The 22,174-nt window shown below is 34.7% G+C and overlaps 1 protein-coding gene across 4 annotated transcripts in view; it reads right to left on the minus strand.

Moving 5' to 3' along the window:
• The window catches only part of CPNE8 (copine 8), a 239,232-nt gene that overhangs the window by 160,478 nt on the left and 56,580 nt on the right, over positions 1-22,174 (minus strand). For all 4 annotated transcript variants that reach the window (XM_050750139.1, XM_050750138.1, XM_050750135.1 and 1 more), the window contains exons 4-5: positions 13,696-13,799; positions 5,056-5,095 (exon numbers count right to left, since the gene is read on the minus strand). Coding sequence is in view for 1 of the 4 variants with exons in the window: in XM_050750135.1 (XP_050606092.1) it covers positions 5,056-5,095; positions 13,696-13,799 (144 nt within the window). In the remaining 3 variants the exon portion in view is untranslated. The remainder of the gene's footprint in view (positions 1-5,055; positions 5,096-13,695; positions 13,800-22,174) is intronic.

A 22,174-nucleotide genomic window follows, 5' to 3' on the forward strand; every position in this document is an offset into this window, starting at 1 on the left:
CAAACTCTTTTTTTCTTTTTTTTTGGATGGAGTCTCACTCTGTCACCGGCTGGAGTGCAGTGGCATGATCTCAGCTCACTGTAATCTCCGCCTCCTGGTACATCCTGGTTCAAGTGATTCTCCTGCCTCAGCCTCCTGAGTAGCTGGGATTACAGTCACGTGCCACCACACCCAGCTAATTTTTGTATTTTTAGTAGAGATGGAGTTTCTCCATGTTGGCCAGGATGGTCTCGATCTCCTGATCTCGTGATCCGCCCACCTCAGCCTCCCAAAGTGCTGGGATTACAGGCATGAGACACCGCACCTGGCCCCAAACTCTTTCTTGACTCAAGGCCACTGTACTGTTCTTCCTTTTGCCTGGGATGCTGTTCTCCTAGATTTTCAATCATTCCCTCCTCCTCCTCAGTAAATATACACCCAAGGTGATAAATGGCATAGAACCATGCTGGTTGGTTCAGGGAAACCTCAGCTTCTAACTACTGGTGCTTCCCCAGTCACTCTCTCCCAGTATCAATATATTATTAGTTAAAGTACTGTAAAGAAAGTAAAGTATCTTAATCATTTATTGCATTCATGTTCATTGAGTAAATCTGCTCGCCTCACCTCTTCAATTCCAAAATGTAAGCTACTTTAGGAGAGAGGCCTTGTTTGTTGTATTCATTGCTATATTCCCCATCATGACAAGTGCCTGTCCTATATTTATTGCCTGTCTGCCTACATGAATATATATGAATACTTTAGAATTCAGTTCATCTCTATATAGGTTAAATTAGCTTTATATTCTAATGAAAGAATCTTGCCCCACTTAAAAATCTGTTTCTATGAGAAAATCCATTTCATAGTCCAAACAACATTCAAATAAAATTTTTCAAGTTGATCTGTATGTGAAAGTTTATATTTATAATATTTAGAAAGTGTGTTAAGAAATATACATCTTCACTGAAGGCTAGTGTCTAGTGGCCAAAATAATCCAGTGAGCCATGAATATATCTGAAACAAAAATTTTAGTGGTGCCTTCTGCAACCAACCAAGTGGATAAATGTATTTTGGATTGCCTTGTGGGTTATACAGAGTACAGTTTCTATGTATACAGAGTACAGTTTCTATGTAATCTGGTCCAACATGCAATCCAGAATCCTATACATACCAATTATGGGCCTGTCATTAATCCTTTCATTAATGATTTGGCTCATGCAGTTTAATTAAGCAAATGAAAGTATGCAATGTAGTTCTGCTAATGGTATTAAGATTAGTAGGTTCACTAGCACCTTAGAGAACAAACTCGGAATTCAAAATGCCATGTTTTATTCACAGGGCCTAACACTATAGGGAAAAATATCTTAGTAAAGCTATTTCTTCAGAGAATCATAAACAGAATAAATCTTCTAAAGAAAGATGTCCCTAGATTGCATAAGTCTTTGCCTGGTGCACAATGATTTTCACTAAAACATGTTTCCATCACAAATAGAATCAATTAAAGTAATTATGATCCTTTATGTCTTACATCATATTTATTTGCAATGTTAGAAATCTAAGGTGTAGCTCTATATTCTATCTCCATTTTCCCTAACAGTACCAAAAAATAGGAATTTGACCCAAGAGTCTTAAGTACCGAACACCAAATAAAGTCATCCTGAAAGAAAATTCTTTCAAAATTATCAGAAATGAGAATGAAAAAAAATTATTATTACTAATTCAAGGGGTCTCTCTTGCTACAAAATCCCTTTTGTAAAAAAAATAAATAAGTGCCTTTATGCCACATGCAACCTGGGCACTTAGCAGTCTTCCCTAAAAGGTTCCAGTTTATATTTATTTCACTGTTCAAAATTGGCAGGTAGACAACAACAGTCTTAACGAATCATATCCTCAGGGAATAAACCTATCTTGTTCATTGATTCTGTCTGATCTTCAAAAATCCTCATGAATTCCTTTTGGGTTGAAAGAGTTATATGCCCCTTTACCTAAAATCATACTTGAATGCTTTCAATTAAGGAACGGCTTTTGCTGTTAATTTCTAACAGAAATTCTAGATAGTCATCTCTAATAGTTCTTATAACATTCCAAAAACACATTTTTTCTTCTCTTTCGACATGCTTCAGCCACTTATAAGCTCAGGCACTTATTAACTAATCCATATAGTCGACTAAATATATTTTTAAAATATAACACAGATACAAATATAAAGGATAGCTTAAAATGTGAAATAATATAAACCATGGGACCTACAGGAGACAATGCAATACCTCGGTGGAAAAGTAATGAGAATCTGAACTAAGGCAATAACAGCAAGAAGGGAAAGAAGAAGACAGAAAGAGAAGCATTTTTTTTGTTAGAAGGAACAGGACTTGGTGACTCAGTAAATGTCAAATGTGAGACAGAAAGTGGTTAACTCTGCATCCAAGTTTTCTAACTGAGTAAACTGTGTTGATGAATTATTCTCAAGATAAATCACAGAAGCAGAAGCACATGATCTGGAAGGAAAAAATCATAAATTTTAGATCTACTTGAGTTTTAGGCTTCTGTGAAGTATGTACTAGGAAATACTTAACAAGCTATTGAAACTTGCATTTGCTAAGGTATCCAGAGGGATAAACACTTGAGGGTCATCAGGTATGGTAGGGACACGGCTGAGCTTTCCCCAAAAGAGTTTATACAGTGAGATGAGATAAAAATTGAAAATAAAGCTATGAGAAAAAATAATATTAAGGAATAAGAGGAGGAAATAAAACTTCAAGTGACAGATAATGGGTAAACAGGGAGGCTGGAGAAGCAGCAAGGGAGTTTCTGTGAAAGTTAGAAACGAACGTTTCAAGAATGGAGTAGTCAATTCTATTTGGAAAAAAGAGAGAGAGAGATTAAGAGGTAACGAGTGAAGAGAAGATACTCAATCTTGATCTAACCTATGTCAGGGTAGTTTAAGCAGAAGTGAAAATCTGATGAGGAGATAGTAAAAGAGGTATCATGAGGATAAAGCAGTGTCAAGATAAAATTTCTTACGATGAGAAGATAAAATTTTCTTATGAAAATAAAAGTATTCCTACAAAAGAGAAAGATTTGAAATGAAATATACATTTATGGTTTCTAGGAGGAATATCTCTTATATAATGAAATTTAGTCACTAGTGACTATTAAAGGGAAAAGAATTAGCCATGTTTGAGGTACCTTCCTATCCCATACACTTCTCTCTGCCCTGTACACAAGGCAACTACACTAATAGGAAACACATGTTCCCAACTTCACTCAAAATATCCAACCCAGTGGAAATGTCCTTACCTGCCAGTTAGTATGCCCTTTAAAGAGTAGTTTGAACTAAGAAACACAGAAACTATATTCAGGGAGACTGGTACTTGGAAGTCTATGTCCAGTTAGAAGTAGTGAGGTCATTTCCCTAAACAGAGAAACCTGGTCTTCAGAGAGAAGCAGAAGCTCAGAGAAAAGACATGGTAAAAAGAATATGTGGCCTGAGAGAGAGAAAGAGAAATGGAGAGGATAGCTATCTCACTCACAACTCACCACCCTGTTTCCAATGCCAGCTTCCATAAAGTCAAGTTACACTTCACATTTATGACATGCTCACAATCCCTTTAATCAACCACCTATGAGTGAGAAGTGAATACATTTCTTTCCTTATAACTCAACAACTATAAAATGCAGTTTCTTTTCTGATTCTTTTTAGGACATTTGGAAAACTTCCAATATAAAGTTATGTAAATAAATTGTAAATGTCTAGTCACAATGCTATAAACCTTAATCATGAGCAGGAAGGTGGCATGGCAACCACAACAAACTTTACTTATGGAGAGCAATAAGCTTGTTGCAGCATTTTTTTTCAACCTGTAAAGAGGTAAATCACTTAGACAGACTGTTCCTGAATACTTCTTCACATGATTCTGCTGTATGCTTCATAACACAAATAAATCTCATACTTCCTTCAGTGAAGGGGGCAGTAGTAAATGTGATTTTTACCACCGTACATATCCAGGTTCCCAGATTTTCCAAATCTGTTTCCTAGCTTGTAATCCCCCTTTCTGTCTCATCTCTTTTCTGAATCATTAAACTCCCCTTCTCCAAATTTCATGGGAAATCGCATGTCCATCTATTCTAGTTTGACAGCCTACAACAGTGGAAAAGTTAAAAAAATCTTACCCTCCTACATTTCTGGGCACTGTTAGTCCAGCTAACCTCCTAACCCTGACACAGCTGCTAATTCTACATCTGTGTACCCAGATTTCACCTGGCACCTCAGTTATCCCCTTTCAGAATGCTGTTTTCACCCTCATTCAGCCCTTCCTACTGGGGGTGGCCTAATTCCAACTTCACAGGTCAATAAACAAGTTGATGGATTAGCACAATATTTTGCTGGAGTATCTCATTCTCTTTCCTCCCTTCCCATCTGCACCTCTTTTTCTGTCTAGCTCTGATGCCCAACTACTCCTGGACCTAGAAATCTCCCCAGGTAACAAGTGTTGCCTGGCAACTAGAGCTCTTGAGAAAAGAGGAATAGATCGAAGAAGGGACCCCAAAAAGAAAACAACACTGTAAGTGGCTTGAGGACAGAGATTATGTCTATCTTGCCCATATTATGCCCTCTGAAACTAGTACAGTGCCTGGCATATACAGGTATTCAGGAAATATTGGTAAATAAACTACAAAAAAAAAAAAAAAAAAAAAAGAATAACAAACCACTCTACCTACACTCAACTACTTCCCATTCTCTCAGAAGTTAAACCTTCCAAAAAGACACAGGCTCATTGTTTCATCTTGCTTAACTTGATCCAACTTCAGACATCACTGGGAACTGCAATCATCATTTATTTAAAAAATAAAAATTAAAAATTAAAAAGAAGATTAGTCCGTTTTACTTACTAAAGGTCACTTTTTAAAATTAGCTCCTCCAAAATGTTTTTCTGGGGTTCTTTTAAAATGTTACTTATTTTCTATGACGATCAAGTTACATGAATAACTTAATAAGTGTATAACGTTAATATTAATAAGTCAGCATAAGTACTAATCATTATATTATAATGTTAAAAAAACATAAAAATATGAACTTACATGTTTGGATAAGTTGGGGCTCTTTGAATCAACATCATACCTAAAGGATTGAAATACAAAACTCAAGTTATTTCCACAAAATACAGCTAGGAAAAAAAACAGTATTTTCCAGAACACATAAATAATATAAAAATGAAATCCAAAATAATACCAATAGGAAGAAAAACTTAGCAAATTTTAAAGTTTCACACAATCTGTGGCTTACATGCCAACGGTAGAATTCACGATCCTTGGGTTCTTTCATTTCTAAACACCTAACAAGTCTTAATATTTTCTCAATAATCAATTCTGCTTTTTGATAAGTTTAAACTTTCTCTTTTCTGCACTTAAGTTTAAAATTTCTCTTTTCTGTGCGTCAGTAGTATCCTAGTACTTTTCAACTTACTTCAAAATTCCTTAAAAACTGAAAAGCCCTCTTCTCTGGACATCATTTTAAAGGGCAACATGAGGGATGATCCTTGAGGTGATAGAAGTATTCTGTATGTTGCCAGGATAAATGTCAATATCCTATTTGTGATATTGCAAGACGTTGCTACTGGGAAAAGCTAGGTAAAGGATACACAGGTCTCTCTGTATAATTTCTGTATTATTTTTTACAACATCATGTGAATGAATCTGTGTTTATCTCAAAATATTTTTAAAAATCAAATTAATTATTTAACAAACAGATCCTGGTAACAGGCTGTCCTTAGCACACATTTTAATTTTTACTTTCTATCTTAAATGCTATTGTTAAATTGGCTGGAGTAATGAGACATTATTTTTCCCTAATCACAGAACTTAAAGAAAACATACATTTTATGGAAACAGAAACATATTTAAGTAAGACTACCATGTGTTCTAGTTTTGACCAGTTGGTACCAGAAATTAATCAGTTCTTGAACAGATTCGGCAATAAGATCATTCATTATCACTTTATCCCCTGGCATTAAAGAGTTTGTAGAAGTAGAGAGGACACTGATAGCCAAAATACCTTCAATTTGCCAAATTCTTGTATAGGAAAATATTTGTACTGACTACAGTCTTTCTCCCAAATCATATTCATTTCAAATTCCTTGTGAATAGCTTCCTACCAAAAATTAACTGCCTTTTTAAAGGTTAATTAAAGTCTCCTCTCTCACATAACAAGAATGTTTTCACAAATAAAGAAAGCATCTCAATCAATAAATGTTCACTGAGTATATGGATGCTAGGCAGAGGGTCCATTCACTGCCTAGCAAAGAATGTTCACCATAAACTAGCTTTAGAATTGCAATGGTTCTAGGTAATAATTATCCAAGGATACTAAGGCTTCGAGGTGAAAGGACATGGTCCTTTCTAATGGACAGATCAGGCAGACAATACCTGAACAATCAGCTCATTACTCCAAGTGATGGGATGTGGGAGATAACACACAGAGCCACTCTATAGAGATGGAATGTCTTGCCTCACCTTCTCTTTTAAAAAATATTCTGAATCTCATCAACAGATAACTGGTATTAAAGAGGGGAAGGAGATTATTATAGAATACAGCAGACACAGGAGAAAAATACAATGTGTGACTCTTGTTTGGAGCTTTACTTAAACAAACTAATTGTAAGACATTTTTGAGACAATCAGAGAAATTTCCAAATGGCCTGAATGTTAGCTGCCATTAAGTACTTATTTGGGGTAAGGTGGTCTTCTAAAAACAAGCAAACAAACAGGAGGGTCATAAATAAGCACCCTTATGTGTGAGAGCTTTATTTTGAAGTATTGAAAGGTGAAATGATTTGCTTTAAAGTGATTCAGCAGTAAGTATATAATAAATAACCTGGAGGAAGTAAATGAACTAAGACTGGCAATATGTACATGCCACTTTTGAATATGCTTGAAAATGTCCATGATAAAAGTTAAAATATTTAGAACTTTTTCTGTGTTTATCCAAGTAGCCTCTCCTCCAGAAGTCCTGTGACTTCCTTTCCATAGGGAGAAGCAGAAAGATGAAGGATTAAATGCAGAGAATATGACTTCTTATTATTTTTTAAATAAGGAGGAAGTTAATTCCCTCTCTCTTCCAACAGCACACACTCATTATGACCTGTTTACCTACATAAATGAATTTATTTTCATAATTGTATAATTAAACTTTACAACACCAAACAAAACAAAACAAAAAACAACGCATGATGCAAAGCCTGCCTCAGAAGAATTACAAATTACTCTCCTTCACATCAAGGCATTCTGAGCACTTTCAACAGCTATAGCCTGGAATTTTAAATCAGCAAATTGCCAACATTCACTGTAGAACTACAGTCGCTAGTAAAAAAATATATATATTTTTATCCAAGAAATGTTTCTTATATAAGAAAATTTTTTTTAAGGTAAGATTGAAATTAGCAACTAAAACAATATCAGAGATGAAATATAGCTGTGCTAGCTCCTTCTCAAAAATCAACTCTGGAAACTATCTTCTAAAGAACCGAGTGTGGATTGGGGAGAAATGACATCGAATGTTCAGTTAAGAAGTAAAAGGAAAATGTTTTCATCACAAAAAGCGTAAGTATCTTCAAATACAAGCCTCTTTCACTGTATTTTACAAAGCTTTTTAAATACCATTATCTCACAGGTAATTTATATAATACACCTGAATACAATATGTTAGATTATAAAGCATTAGAAATTACCATTTTTCTTTTCATTTTTTTGGAGACAGAGTCTCACTCTGTTGCCCAGGCTGGAGTGCACTGGTGCAATCTCAGCTCACTGCAACCTCTGCCTTCCCGGTTCAAGTGATTCTCCTGCCTCAGCCTCCAGAGTCACATAGGTGGGTGACATAGGTGCCCGCCACCACACCTGGCTAATTTTCCTATTTTTAGTAGAGACAGGGTTTCACCATGTTGGCCAGGCTGGTCTCGAACTACTCAAGTAATCCACCCCCTCAGCCTCCCAAAAGTGCTGGGATTACAGGCGTGAGCCACCATGCCTAGCCTAAAATTACCATCTCTCTTTTAACACAATTTTTCTTCTAGCTTTTCTAAATATATCAAGACTTCTCTAGGCCTCACTCTCACAGGTCACAACATAAACACTACATCCTAACTGCTTACAATGTATACGTGTACCTGTGTATCTGTTTATGAGTTCCATACTTTCTTTAAGGAAGAGATAATATATCATCATGGAAGAAGCTTGGTGGTTTCTCCTAAGAGGATGCATCCACTGTGCCTAAATTTAGTAACAAATTTTGTAAACTACTTCATCCTGCCATTGAAACCTTACTACTATAGTAATGAATTGGCAGTAGCTGATTTGGGTGCACCTCAAGGATTGTTTTTGATTCGAGAGTAACAGATAATGATGGAAATTTTTCTTGTATTTCTGAAATTGCAACTAAGGCCCAAAGAGAAAAACAAAATATGTGATCATGCTTAGCTCAGAGCTACTGAGTCAATCGCAGGGTCATATACTTTCTCCCCAAAGTTCAGGGGACTAGTCCATCGCCAGGTGAACACACTGTTCATAAGTGAGGACTTTTCCCTCTCTGTTGGGGGGCAGTAGGGAGGTTCTTTCTACTCCCCAAAGCCAAGTAAAGTATGGCTCCAAAATCTGGGATGCCTGCAAGAAGGGGAGTACTGCATCTGGTTCATCAGTAAGCTATGGGGTCCTGCTGCAAGTCCACCCTGGGGCCATCAATGGAAGAGAAACTCACTGGAAAGTTCTAGAAAGTGTTTTCTGAGAGATGAAAAACATAGAATAATGTCCTCTTTGGCCCCTCCTCCATAAGGACAAGACAAGCAGGGTGCTTAAAATGTGTCCCCTGAGGCTGATTCCCATATAAGGTCTGGATTTTTTGGACAGTAGGAGAACCACATCTCAGTCTCCCAACACCGCCTACCTTTTTGCATTCCCACCTCCCTTCTGTCCTGCAAGGAGCTGGGCAACAGCTCCAGCTGAAGGGAGAGGAAGTGAAAAGTCTTAAATTAAGTTTGAGATTAAAGTTTTAAAATAAAAAGTATCTAACAATTAAAAGAGTAACATGGTTTTAAGAAACAAAAGTGACTGAAAAGGTATGAAATTAGACTTTGACATTGTTAAGGGAGCCCTTAACCAGTGGAAAAAAATCACAGTTGACATTGTATTGAGACAACTATACTAGAAGAAATAAAACAACTTATTTTTCCTCAAAGTGTTGAGATCCATCTAAAATATTTTATGGTAACATTATACATTTCATGATTATCACCATTTTATTTATCAAGAAAGAAAATAATTCTCTAGGTAAGTCATATCTAGACTCAGGAATCCCTTTTTAGTGTTCCAGTCTGAATGGAAACACGAATGAGAAGTGTAATTTCTAAATTATCCTATATCTGGCACATACTATGAAGTGATAAGGCTAGCCACACTTCCTGTTCAAATGCATTTTGGTACAGCTGCTCTACCAATAATAAAGTTTTCAACCATGACAACAAAGTGGATTTATGAGGAACCTGTATTATCATCAGTGTGATAATTATAATAAAAATAAATAAATGTCAAAGTTTATTACTTTCTCTGTGATATATACATAACATGACGAGAGAAACCATGTCTCTTGAGAATAAGTACATACTGGATCAAAAAGGCAAGGGAATTTTAGGACTCATAGCCGATAAGGTAATCTTGAAAATATATCTCAGACATAACATAGTAACAATAATAAAAATTAATATCGGTTAACTATTATAGTACTTACAAGAATTTGGGTCAGTGGTAGCAGAAATAATTTGTCTCTCTCTATGTCTTTCTCTTTTTCTCTCACTGTCACTACAATTGTTTAAGCACTGAAATTTTTTTTAAGTTTATAAAAGCCATTTCTCCAGTTTAGATAAAACATGTTCAAAGCTTCTTTTTTAAATTTTTTAGAATTTTACAAAATCAATAGGTATTAAGGAAATCCAAAACAATTCTGAAAACCATTTGCATCTATCTGTTGGTTAATTTACACTAGCGCATCTTTCAGCATGCTGTTCCTTCAACGAACTATGTTACTGCAATAAAAATTGATCAGATAAAATGAGGCCATTTTTGTCAAACCCAACTAAAACAGAATCAGGGCTGAAGGGGCAGCAGAGCCACGGGGAAAATCACTTGGGAGTCACAAACACCTACTCCAAGAACTGTCTCACAAGCCCAATCCAAAACCTCAAGGACCTGCTATGATCTTGAGACAAATTTAACCTAGTAATTGCCACCCCTTACCAAACAGAGATCGCTAGCTTCTGTAAAACACAACCAGCATCAATAAACTTTCTTTCAAAATAACCTATGTAATTTTTCTCTTTTCCCAATAAAACTCCAGCCTTTCCTTTTGCTCTCTGAACGCACCAGAAACCATTCTGGTATGCGTGTGTACGTGTCCAATTGCAATTCTAATTATTATATATTATTCCCAAATAAACCCTTTTCTTAGAGATTAATCTCAGTATATATTTACTTAGGATTGATACTGCCAATATGTCAGAATATTTGCAGTAGTTCTCTGGGTGGTAGAGGTTGGGACTACTGGTAATTTGTATTGCTACTTTAATCTTTTTATTTTCCAATTTTCTTATCATGAATATGTTACTTTTACTAGGAATAACACATTGCTAAGTATTTTAAAAATCACCACAGGTATAATATATATACATAACTCATGAACTATTACACTATTTCCACATTTACTTACATAGATATCCTGAAGAAATCACAATAATAATAATGATGATGATAATAATAAGCCTGTTCTTTCAGGTTAAAGGTTATTATGTGAGTATTCTAAAAAATGGAAAATCAAAAGGAATTAAAGTGATAGAGAAGACACTACATGAACTAAGAGGATGGGCTTGTTACTCTTCTTGATGATCTTCTGCAGGTAACCCTTTCTAACCCTAGTTGTTTGAACTTTTCAGCAATCATATAAAATGGAGATATTCTTTGAATTTCTGAAACTAACCAAATACATACAAAAGGTAAAATGATACTTATTTAATTCCACTTTGCAATATGCTTTCACATTTCAAACATTACACTGTTTCTGTAAAAACTGCTTCAACTTCAATTAGGAAGTTAAGAAAGTTAAAATATATCTATTTACTTAACACTGATTTATGTTACTGTATAGTTTCCTGTCACTTGGAGGTAAATGTTCCTGGAACAGATGAGTTTTGAGTATCACATAATGAATGAAGAGCAGGACATGGATCTAAAAATCAGAGCTAAATAACTGACAAGGAGTTTAGGGAAGTAACAAAGCTTATAGGATCTCCAATGTTGAAATTAAAATAAAATACAGAGATGAATCTCTAAATTAAATATTTTATTTGGGATGCACAGAATTGCAATTCAGGGCGCATATACACAGACCAGGGTGGTTTTCATGCAGTATGTCCAAAAAACAAAGAGAAGGTTGGGAGTTTTATTAGAAAGAGAAATGCTATATATTGTTTTGAAAGAAAACTCATTGGCACTACAGAAGCTTTTGGGAGCTGGCAAAAGTGGTGATTGGTGAGTGATGGTGTAGGTAAAACCAGTCATAGAGTCATGGCAGGTCATGACTGTTCTTTAGGGTTACAGTGAACGGATTCAGCAATTGGCCTTGTGGAAAATTCAATTCTTGGAACAGGTGCTGTAAGTGCTTTTTTCCCCTGGCCTCTTGACTCCGATTTAGTTGGGTATGACAAGAATGACTCAATTCATATAATCAACTTTCACACGAAGTTGATTTCAAAGATTTAGAACCAGACAGTGGATACTCCGGTCTGCATCCTGTAATCCTAAAATTTGACTCTAAGTAATGTGTCCTCTCAAAACGTAAACTATATATAAATATATATTACAAAAAGATTTGCATCCAAGGAAACTCACTGCAGGATATATGTAGTAGAAAAAATGGAACCAGCCAAATGCCCATCAGAAAGTGTTTGGTTAAATAAATTGCAGTTCTTTTGAACAATGGAAATTATATAACCTTTAAAATGAATGTGGTGTTTGCATATTTTGTGGCATAAAAGGATACCTGCAAAATACAAGGTAAAGGAAAATATATTTATTGCAATTCCTGTATGCATATCTGTATGCTTAAAGAAAAAAAAGATCTGCCAGCATATACACTGAATCATTTGCAGGTTTGGGGGGCAGGGGACGATGCTTTTTTGTATTAGGATAAAAGGAAGCTTTCATTTTAAATGTCTGTATCACTTAAAGTTTGTAATAAATATTGATTACTTTCAACCGTGAAAATAATGCAGATGAATGAAAAAGGAAGAAAAAAGAAAGAAAAAAACAAATAGGGGGAATAAAGAATCATGAAATAGAGCCTGGTTTAAACAGAAAGTTAAGTCTGGGATTAAGGAGGAAAAATTAAGAGTCCCATGCTGGTGTAAAAGAAAATTCTTAAAAAGCACTTGCTACCAAGGCCCAGAATAATGGGAGACTTCAACCACATACTACATGATTGATATCTGTTTCAACCACATACTACATGATTGATATCTGTTTCAACCACATACTATATGATTGAAATCTGCTTTTTAGTGGCAACACTGAGTGCAGCCTGTATCATAAACATCATCAGGAAGTTGCCACATTCCATCTCAGTTTCTCTTCTGATAAGCCTCATTTTTACTATTTGGAAAAGAGTTTCTGAAAAATAAAAAACCAAATATGGATGTAATAAATTTTGTTTGATAAATATGACAAATACTTAGTATTCCTGAAGAAAGAAGCTAGTTTAAGATCTTTTTTAAACACAAGCGCTGCCAGTTATTTTACTGTGCGTATTTTAGAGGAAAATGAGAAAGCCTATTAACAGTAAAAAGCTCTCATTTTTTAAATTATGAAGCAAATTATGACTTTTTCAAATAAGATATTGATAGCTTTTGTTATCAAAAGTATTTATAAATTGTAAAAGCATGGTACATCAGGATTTTCAGCTATTTAAAACAAGACATTTATCTTTTTAATGTTCATAAATTTCCTTTAATTATTTTGATGTTTTAAGCATATTTTACCCACCTCCCCACAACAGATTTCCTTTTAATCATATCTAAATACTTCAACAATCACTACAGTTCACTTCTGTGGAACAAAAACTCTCTAATAATATAAACAGGCTGACTCTAGGTTCTCTGTGGACAGGAAGTTGGATTTGACAGTAATGTTTTAATATGCCAGATTCAGTATCAAAGTAACAAGAATACTTAACATATTTAAAATGCTGACTCGATTATCCTGGCCCTTGGAAAAATACAAGACTACCAAGGGATGAACGGAAGCCATAGTTAGGCAGGGATCCAGGTGCTATGCTAAGAAGCTGCTGAGACAAAGATCTGAGAGACATCAGCCATAGGAGTAGATGTGATAACTTTGGAGTATACATAGAACTTGTAGGAAATCCACTGAAGCCCAGGGCAGTTGGGAAGAACATCCATATACACCGTCCTGCATGGCTAAACTGCTCACCTATTCATTGAATACGTATTCAGACCTACAAAATGCAAAGCAAGGGGCTTGCTTGGGTCACACTCTGAAAAGAATTAATATGGTTTCCTGCCAATATAATCTAGAACTCAGTGCAACCATAAGACCTTGCCTTACATTAGTAATACTGTCTTTAAATATCAAATTTTTCTAAATGCAAATTGTAGTAGAACTTACAAGTCAAAACGAAGATTTTCTCTTTCTTCAAAAAAGTAGTCCAGAATAAACTTTCTTACAAAATCAGGATTTAAAGTATTATCAATTACTTCAGTTCTTCCAAACTGTGGAAAGAGAGAATTTAAAATTAAACATTGTATGGCTACTTATTACAAGTACAGTACATAACATCATACAGTTCTTTTAAAAAATAAGCAATAAATATCAAAATAATAAAAAATTTTTTAGAGATCAAATCGTCTCTCTTATTTATTCAGGGAAATCAGAAAACAAGCCCTGAGTTCATTCAAAAATCAGCTTCTCCCCAAAATTCATATGACAAACCATAATGCTTCTCCTTCTCCTCTCCCTACTTGAAAGTTAAATCCTCTTTTAATGAAAAGAAGTTATTTCTACCTAAAATTTAAATATATTTCCTAACCTTGTATATGAGAAGGCCAGGCAATACATATTCTTATAATTGAAGAGATCAAAGTATTCATAACCTTCTTCCTCTTTTTATACAAAACAGTCCCATATACAATGCAGTTTATTAGCCATGTTTTGGGGAGAATGCTCTGAAAATCTCCTACACGCATATGTCACAACAATCAGTTGTTTCTGATTAATCATGTTTTAATTTTTACTATATCTAGATAGCTAAAATGGAACCTATTCTTTTTGCATCTTTTAAAGCAATATGCTGCACTTTAGCTTAGAAAAACTAAGTCTCTCCATCTTAGGGCAAGTGGAAAACAGGAAAAAATATTACACTTTCTAGTCCTCCCTCCTTTCAATGTGAAAGAAGGCCATTTGGCACTTCTCCCAAAGATAGAGCACAAATATAAAATTTACATCTCTTTTCCATCCTTGGCTTACATTCTTCCCTCCCAACTCCCATGGAATTCTAATGAGAGAATTTTAACTTTAGTTCTGAGCAACATTAGGCAATGAAGCATGCTGTCTTATCACGAACCAACTTTTATTAAAGTTCAATGAAATATTATCTTTTTAATAGGAAAACAGAAGAACTGTGTTAATCCATTAAAATGTGAAGCTTTCTTAAATTGTAATAATAAAACCATAGTACAAAATATTGATGACATAGGATTTACTAAGGCTACTTCCAACGGATCACCCCCAAAAAGAACAAATTTTCAGAGGTCTATGCCATTGGACAATGTTTTATATCACAGAACAATATCATAAAGACAAATTATAACCCAAGTCACTAATTCAACATTTCAATAATATCAAGAATTTACTTTAAACAATAATATCAATTACAGCCACCAGTTATTGAGTGTTTACTTTGTTCCAAGCACTTTTCATACGTTACTTTAAATATTTACTATAATTCTGCATGATAGAACTAGCCCATTTTAGAGATAAGAAAAGTAAGGCAGAGTTTCAACCTAAGTCACTTTGGCTATAAAGTCTGCATTCTTTCTAGGACTCTCCTCTATTTAAGCGTAAAACATAGGCCCTGGAGAAGATCCAACAATGAGCCTATCCATTTTAATTTTCTAATTTGAAGGGAGTCGGAATAAGAGAATATACCCAAATAACCAGGGGCTGGCAGTGCTCGTGTACTTCAAGACAACTGTGCAGAGGTCAGTAAGTTCAAGTATAAACAAGAGGGACCCTCCACCCTCCCACTCTTCCTACTGCTGGGAGGAAAGATGGGTTCCAGACCAGAGCAGAGAGCACCGAAGTTGCAAATGCACAACACTCTCAAAGAGAAACTCAGCCAGTACCCATATTCCCAAGTATTTGGATTTTTAACCCAAACTCCCACTCAGAGAGAATTTTTTAAAATGAAGTGAAATTTCCCACAGTAAGCCCCATTGAGGTGCAGCCAGCAACTCTCCAGAGCCTATTAGCCCTTAAAACACACACAAGCCTATTATTCATAGAATGCTGCTCCTCAGCAATAGGAGTGACTAAGTATACTCTGCTATCTCTAGTGAAGATTAATTTGTAGCCATTAAAATCCTGGTTTTAGCAAATAATCTATAAATTATGACTACATCCATAACAATATGTCTTCTAACACACAGTCCTGAAATTGTTTTTGATGATATTACCAGTAACCTTCATATTGCCAAATTCAGTGGTCACTTCTGGCCCTCATCTTGCCAGACCTCTCCACAGTATGTGGCACAGCTGTCCACTCATTCTTTTTAGAAGCCGTCTTTCCTGACTTTTGACACCACATTCCTCTGTGTTTCTCCTCTTCTCAGATTCTCAAGTATTCAACATCTCATTGGCAGACCTCAGTTCAAGGCACTCTTGTTCCCTATACAATCACTTTTTATTAGGTTATTTCATCTGCTTCTGCTATAGTTTGAATGTATCCCTTCCAAAATTCAGGTGTTACTAACATGACAGTATTAAGATGCAGAGCATTTAAGAAGTGATTAGGCCATGAGGGCACCTTTCTTATGAATGGAATGAAGGCCCTTATGAAAGAGGCTTCATACAGCATTTGGCCATCATTTGCCCTTCTGCCTTCCATCATGTTAGGATACAGCAAGAATGCCCTCGCCAGATGCCAGTGCCTTGATCCTGGGCTTCCCAGACTTCAGAACTGTGAGAAAATAAATTTCTCTTCTTTTTAAATTACCTGGTCTCAGGCATTCTGTTATAGCAACACAAAACAGACCAGGATAATTTCTTTGGTTTCAAATACCATCTACACGATAACTTCCAAAGGCATATCATCAGCTCTGAGACTCACTTCTGGGTACAGACTCATGCATACAACTGCTTTCTTAACTTATATAAGTGGTTGTTTTATAGATCCCTCAAAAGTATCATCCAAACATAAAATAATTATTTTGTATCACAAATATCACCCTAATACTGGTGGCTTACCAAGTTTACTTCTTGTCAATAAATGCTACCACTATCCGCTTGATTTATCAGGCCATAAATGAAAGTCATCAATCTCAAGTCTTTCTTTTTAATCTGCCAACTCCTATTCATCACTAGCTCATAAGTTATCAGTTATAACTCCAAAATATGCCTCACAGCTGTTTACTTCTCTCCATAGCTCCTATTATCAGCCTAATTCAAGCTTTTCGTCCCTCTCATGGTCTACCCAAAGAGCCTCCTAACTTACATTTCTGCTTCTTCTTTTGTTCTCCTTCCAGTTCATCTTCTATGTGACATCCAGAGTAATCTTTTGAAAATGTAAACATGTCCATGTCATTCCACCAGCCAAAAATTTTTAATGGCTTCCCATAGTACTTATAATGAAATCTCTTTTCTTTGGTCTACAGGTCTTGGCTCCTATTTTCCTCTCTAACCTCATTATAGGCAGTATCCCTTCTTTCTCTTTGCTCCAGCCTCCTGGCTTTCTTGTAGGCCCTTTTACACACCAAACCCTTTCCCACCTCATGGCCTTTGCACCTGCTATTTCCTCTTACTAGAATGTTCTTAGCCCCATTCTTAAATGGCTTTTTCCTCATCCTTTATAAAGCCTCTACTTAAATGTCAGTACACCAGCTCTAAACATCAATCTGAAATAGGTGCTCCATTCTTAAAGTTAGTCTCTCTCACAGGACCTGTCTTCCCCCTTAATAAAACTTATATTTTGATATTATACATTTAAATGTTTATGTTGGCTGGGCATGGTGGCTCACACCTGTAATCCCAGCACTTCGGGAGGCCAAGGTGGGCAGATCATATGAGGTTGGGAATTCAAGACTAGCCTGACCAAAATGGAGAAATCAAATCTCTACTAAAAATACAAAAAATTAGCCGGGCATGGTGGCAGGTGCCTGTGGTCCCAGGTACTCAGGAGGCTGAGGCAGGAGAATGGCGTGAACGTGGGAAGTGGAGCTTGCAGTGAGCCGAGATCGCGCCACCGCACTCCAGCCTGGGAGACAGAGTGGGACTCCGTCTCAAAAAAAACAAGAAAAGAAAAAAAAATACAAAATTAGCCGGGCGTGGTGGCGTATGCCTGTAATCCCAGCTACTCGGGAGGCTGAGGCAGGAGAATCACTTGAACCCAGGGGGCAGAGGCTGCGGTGAGCCAAGATCGCGCCATTGCGCTCCAGGCTGGGCAACAAGAGTGAAACTCCATCTCAAAAAAAAAAATAAAAATAAAAATAAAATGTTTATGTTTCCCCCACTAGACAGTAAGCTTCATGAAAGAACAGGACACAGATATGTGTTTGATTTACACCTGAATAAAATTGAACAAATGGTTAAATAAAAGAGATCTGAGACATATTGTTCAGAAAAAATATCAAGGGTAATGTATAGTATAATACCAATTTTGGTATATGTGTAGCATAATGCCAATTTGATTAAAACATAAGCATATATATGCATATATATATGTGTGTATATATATATACAGAAAAAAATAGAATACAGTGTACGAGAATGTAATTATCATCTAATTTTTAAAAATGTGTTATGCATTTCTGGGTTTTCCCAATTTCTTGCAATGAGTACAATTTACTTTTAAAATCAGAAACAAAAAACTTTCAGGCAGCTTTCCTGTTTTTTAGTTCACTTTATTATAAAAAGTGAAAACTGGAAATAATAAGAAATCTACACATATGTTATGACTAGTTCAGCTCATGGGAAATACGTCGGTTATTTCCTGGATGCTGGAATGTATTAGCTATCAACCAAGTGATTAATCTTTTTGACTTGAAATAAAATTTACATCTTAGCTAATGTCTTATACTACTAAATAAATAATTGCTAATTCTTTGGAAAATGTGCAGTGGCATATCATTGTATGCCTATCAAAGGGGTGTAAAATTTTAAGGAAAGACAATTTTAATAATATTTATTGATGTTATACACCCAGAAACAGCTACATTTTAAAGCATTTTAACTTGTGTCCTAAAAAGTCTTGTTCTGAATATCAATAATACTAGATTATCAAAAGTACTTACGAATCTAATTACAATAACCTCTGGCACAGGCACAATGTACATGTACAAATATGTGGAAGCCAAGCACTTTTACGTAATGATACTGTATTACGTTTTCGTAATCTTGTAGTTAGGAAACTATTCTTTTATTCACCAAGTATGAAAATTTTCAGTTATTTGAAAAACAAGTATGTAAACTTAAATTTGTTAAAACCATAAAACAATGTTCCCTTTAAAATTCCAAGCAAAAAATGAAAAACAATTCACAATCAAGTCTTTCAAAGTTTTCCTTTGTTTTATGCTTGAGCTAATCGGATAAATAGCTACTTTCCCAATTTAGGAACAAATCTTGCAGAAAATAATAGAATAGAAATACTCCTCATTTCCAAATCAACTGATTATTAAACTACTTCAGAGAAGTAGTAATGGGAAGAACACTCAGTAACTTCATCTATTTATGGCACCAAGCAGATGAACTATGTTTTAATTAAAATGTTCAGAAAGTTTTAATATATTATGAAGGCCCAGCACAACCATCCAGTCTCACATTCACTTGTCAACTGAAGTGAAAGTGATGAAGAAAAAAGGTCATCTGAACAACTGCACATCTTTAATTCAATTATTACGTTATAATTAAATCTTAGCAGCCATGATATACGGCCACAGTTTCCAGAGATTAGACAAGAGTAAAATAGATGAGTACAGCAGGCAGAATATTCTGACATAATATTAAGATAAATTTAATCTAAAAGCACAATTTAGGACTATAAATATCCAACTTGCATGAAGGATACCAAACATACAAACACACACAGCTATACACAGAAGGTTTACATTCTCATACTCTTCCTCTTGGAAATAAAACACTGACCTCACCAGAGAATCCCCAGCCCTCTTCTTCCAAGAGAAAGAGATATATTTCTGTTATATAATTCATTATCCAAGACATTTTTTTCACAATCCAATAATCCAAAACTCACTTTATTATAACAAGTAGAACATTTGAAAGCTTTATCTAGATCTTACAATACTACAGATCAATGAGATGTAGCTACAGATATAAAAATACATGTACACACTACACACACACAGAGAGAGAGAGAGAAGTAAAATGACTTCCTTCTAATGTTCTTGGTTATGACAAAATATTTCACATAAGTGACTGTCATTCAATTTTTAGGATCTTCTGTTTCTAGGAAGTCACCTAAATCTTTAACCACCAACAAATGAGTACCTACATCATGTCTCTGTAATTTTCACACATAAAACATAGAACTAAAGTCTACCAGCATTTAAAATGATATTATAGTGTTTTAAAACTTTAGTTAAAACAATTATTAAAGTTTTATCATATACTTTAAAATAAAAATATCTTATGAAACTTAACATGTCATTACTTGCTATTAATTATTTGATTAGTAACATGTTTCACCCTCCGAATGAAAAAAAAAACTGATTCAGTTTATCCAAGAGATCCTTATTGGGAAATATGAATTAATTTTATAACATATCAGTTGGATGTTCATTTATGTGAGACAAAACATCTTTAAATGAACTGGGCAGACTATGTTAAGTTAGATTATTTTAATTTAAATGGTTATATAAATCCAATTGAAAATAAACTTGAAAAAATATAATGTATTGACACCAACCCTGAAGTATTTGAATATCTCAAAATAGTTCACACAGATGCTCTATAAATGTTGTGGACTAGCATTCATTACAAAATAAACAACAATGAATTTCATAAACTCAAAACAAACTTTTGATCGATTATCTTTAAAACTCTTCCAGGGCAATAATTCTTAGATATTTCAGAATTATTAAATTTCATTATTCCCTTTGTAAAACTTTTACAATACTTTCTCCTTTTCCCGAAAGTATTGCATAAAATATGATCTCTAGGCACAGTTTGAGCACTGATGTTTTAAAATTCTCAATGTTTATTTTTGTGAATTTTATTTAATTTAATTTTGTACTATGAATTTTGCAGGAAAATAGAAACATTGCAAAACTAAGCCTGAGAATTATTTTCATTCACGAGTAATCAGAGCAAACTTTTACTCTGCCAGTGACAAATTATGTTGTCTTACACCAACTCTCCCCCTGAGAACAACTAGAAAAAGTAGACGAAATATTTTAAAAAATCATTTTGGAAGCACCAGAGACCTAACAAAAGGTTACAATTTATGAAACAAAAAAACATGGACAAAAGAGAGGCCAGGAAAGAAGCCCTAAAAGGCTCTTTTTGGGGAAAAAAAAAAAAAAAGGCCAAACTAGTCAGAGATTTTAGCAGTGTATATGCATGTTCGGTCTATATTTCTTTCCATTTATAATATGTCTAAACCTTTAAAAAGTGAGAGAGAAAAATTACCAAAAAAAAAAATAAGTCAACAAACCTTTAGGCTGGGATTCCAAAGGGCTACAATCGAGAAGGATAAATCAGAAGAACAACCCTCAGGAGCCATGAAAGCCAGATTAGCGTCATTCAAATGTTTAAGGAATTAAGGTGAACTTTTACTAGCCTTTCTGTATCTACATAAGTAAAAGTAAACCCCCTCTAGAAAAATATAAAATCATTCAAACCTTTGCATTATCTCTAATTTTTCATATACCACATGCAGCAATTATCATCAGAAATGAGAACTTCTGTTCCAGCTCTATGTAATAGATCATAGCAGCCTATAGCAGACCAAGATCTCAAATAAACAACATTATACCTCACAGAACTAGAAAACAAAGAAAAAACTAAGCTCAAAGTCTGTGGAAGAAAATAATAAAGATCAGACAAGAATAAATAAAATAGAGACCAGAAAGATAATAGAAAATAACAATAAAACTAAGAATTGATTTTTTGAAAAGGTAAACAAAATTGACAAACTTTTAGTCAGACAGAAAAAAAAGGGAAGACAAATACATAAATTCAGAAATGAAAGAGGAGACATTACAACTGATACCACAGAGATACAAAAGATCATGAAAGACAACTATAAACAAGTTACCTACAAATTGGATAACCTAGGTAAAATGGATAAATTCACAGAAACATACAACCCAAAAAGACTGAATTTAAAAAAGAGAGAAAACCTGAGTAAGCAAATAAAGAATAAAATGGTTAAATCAATAATAATAGAAAAGAAATATCCCATCAAAGGAAAAACAAGGACCAGATGACTCACACAGAATTCTACCAAATATTAAAAGAAAAAATACGGGTTGATTATCCCTTATCTGAAATGCTTGGGACAGAAGTGTTTCAGATTTCAGAATTTTTCAAATTTTGGAATACTGTATATACATATTAGGATATCTTGGGAATGGGACCCAAGTCTAAACATGAAACTCCTTTGTTTTATGGTTTAGTGTGTGTCTTATTTATGCTTCAGTGTATGTCTTATACACATATGCTGAAGGCAATCATATACAATAACTTTAGTAATTTTGTTCATGAAACAAAGTTTTGATCTCATTTTACTGTGACCCATCAGATGAGGCCACATGTAAAATTTTCCACTTGTGGCATTATGCCAACACTCAAAAAGTTTCAAATTTTGGAGTATTTTGGATTTTGAGCTTTCAGATTAAGGACAATCAATCTGTAA

Source organism: Macaca thibetana, chromosome 11 (assembly GCF_024542745.1).
Source record: "Macaca thibetana thibetana isolate TM-01 chromosome 11, ASM2454274v1, whole genome shotgun sequence".
Classification (NCBI taxonomy): domain Eukaryota; kingdom Metazoa; phylum Chordata; class Mammalia; order Primates; family Cercopithecidae; genus Macaca; species Macaca thibetana.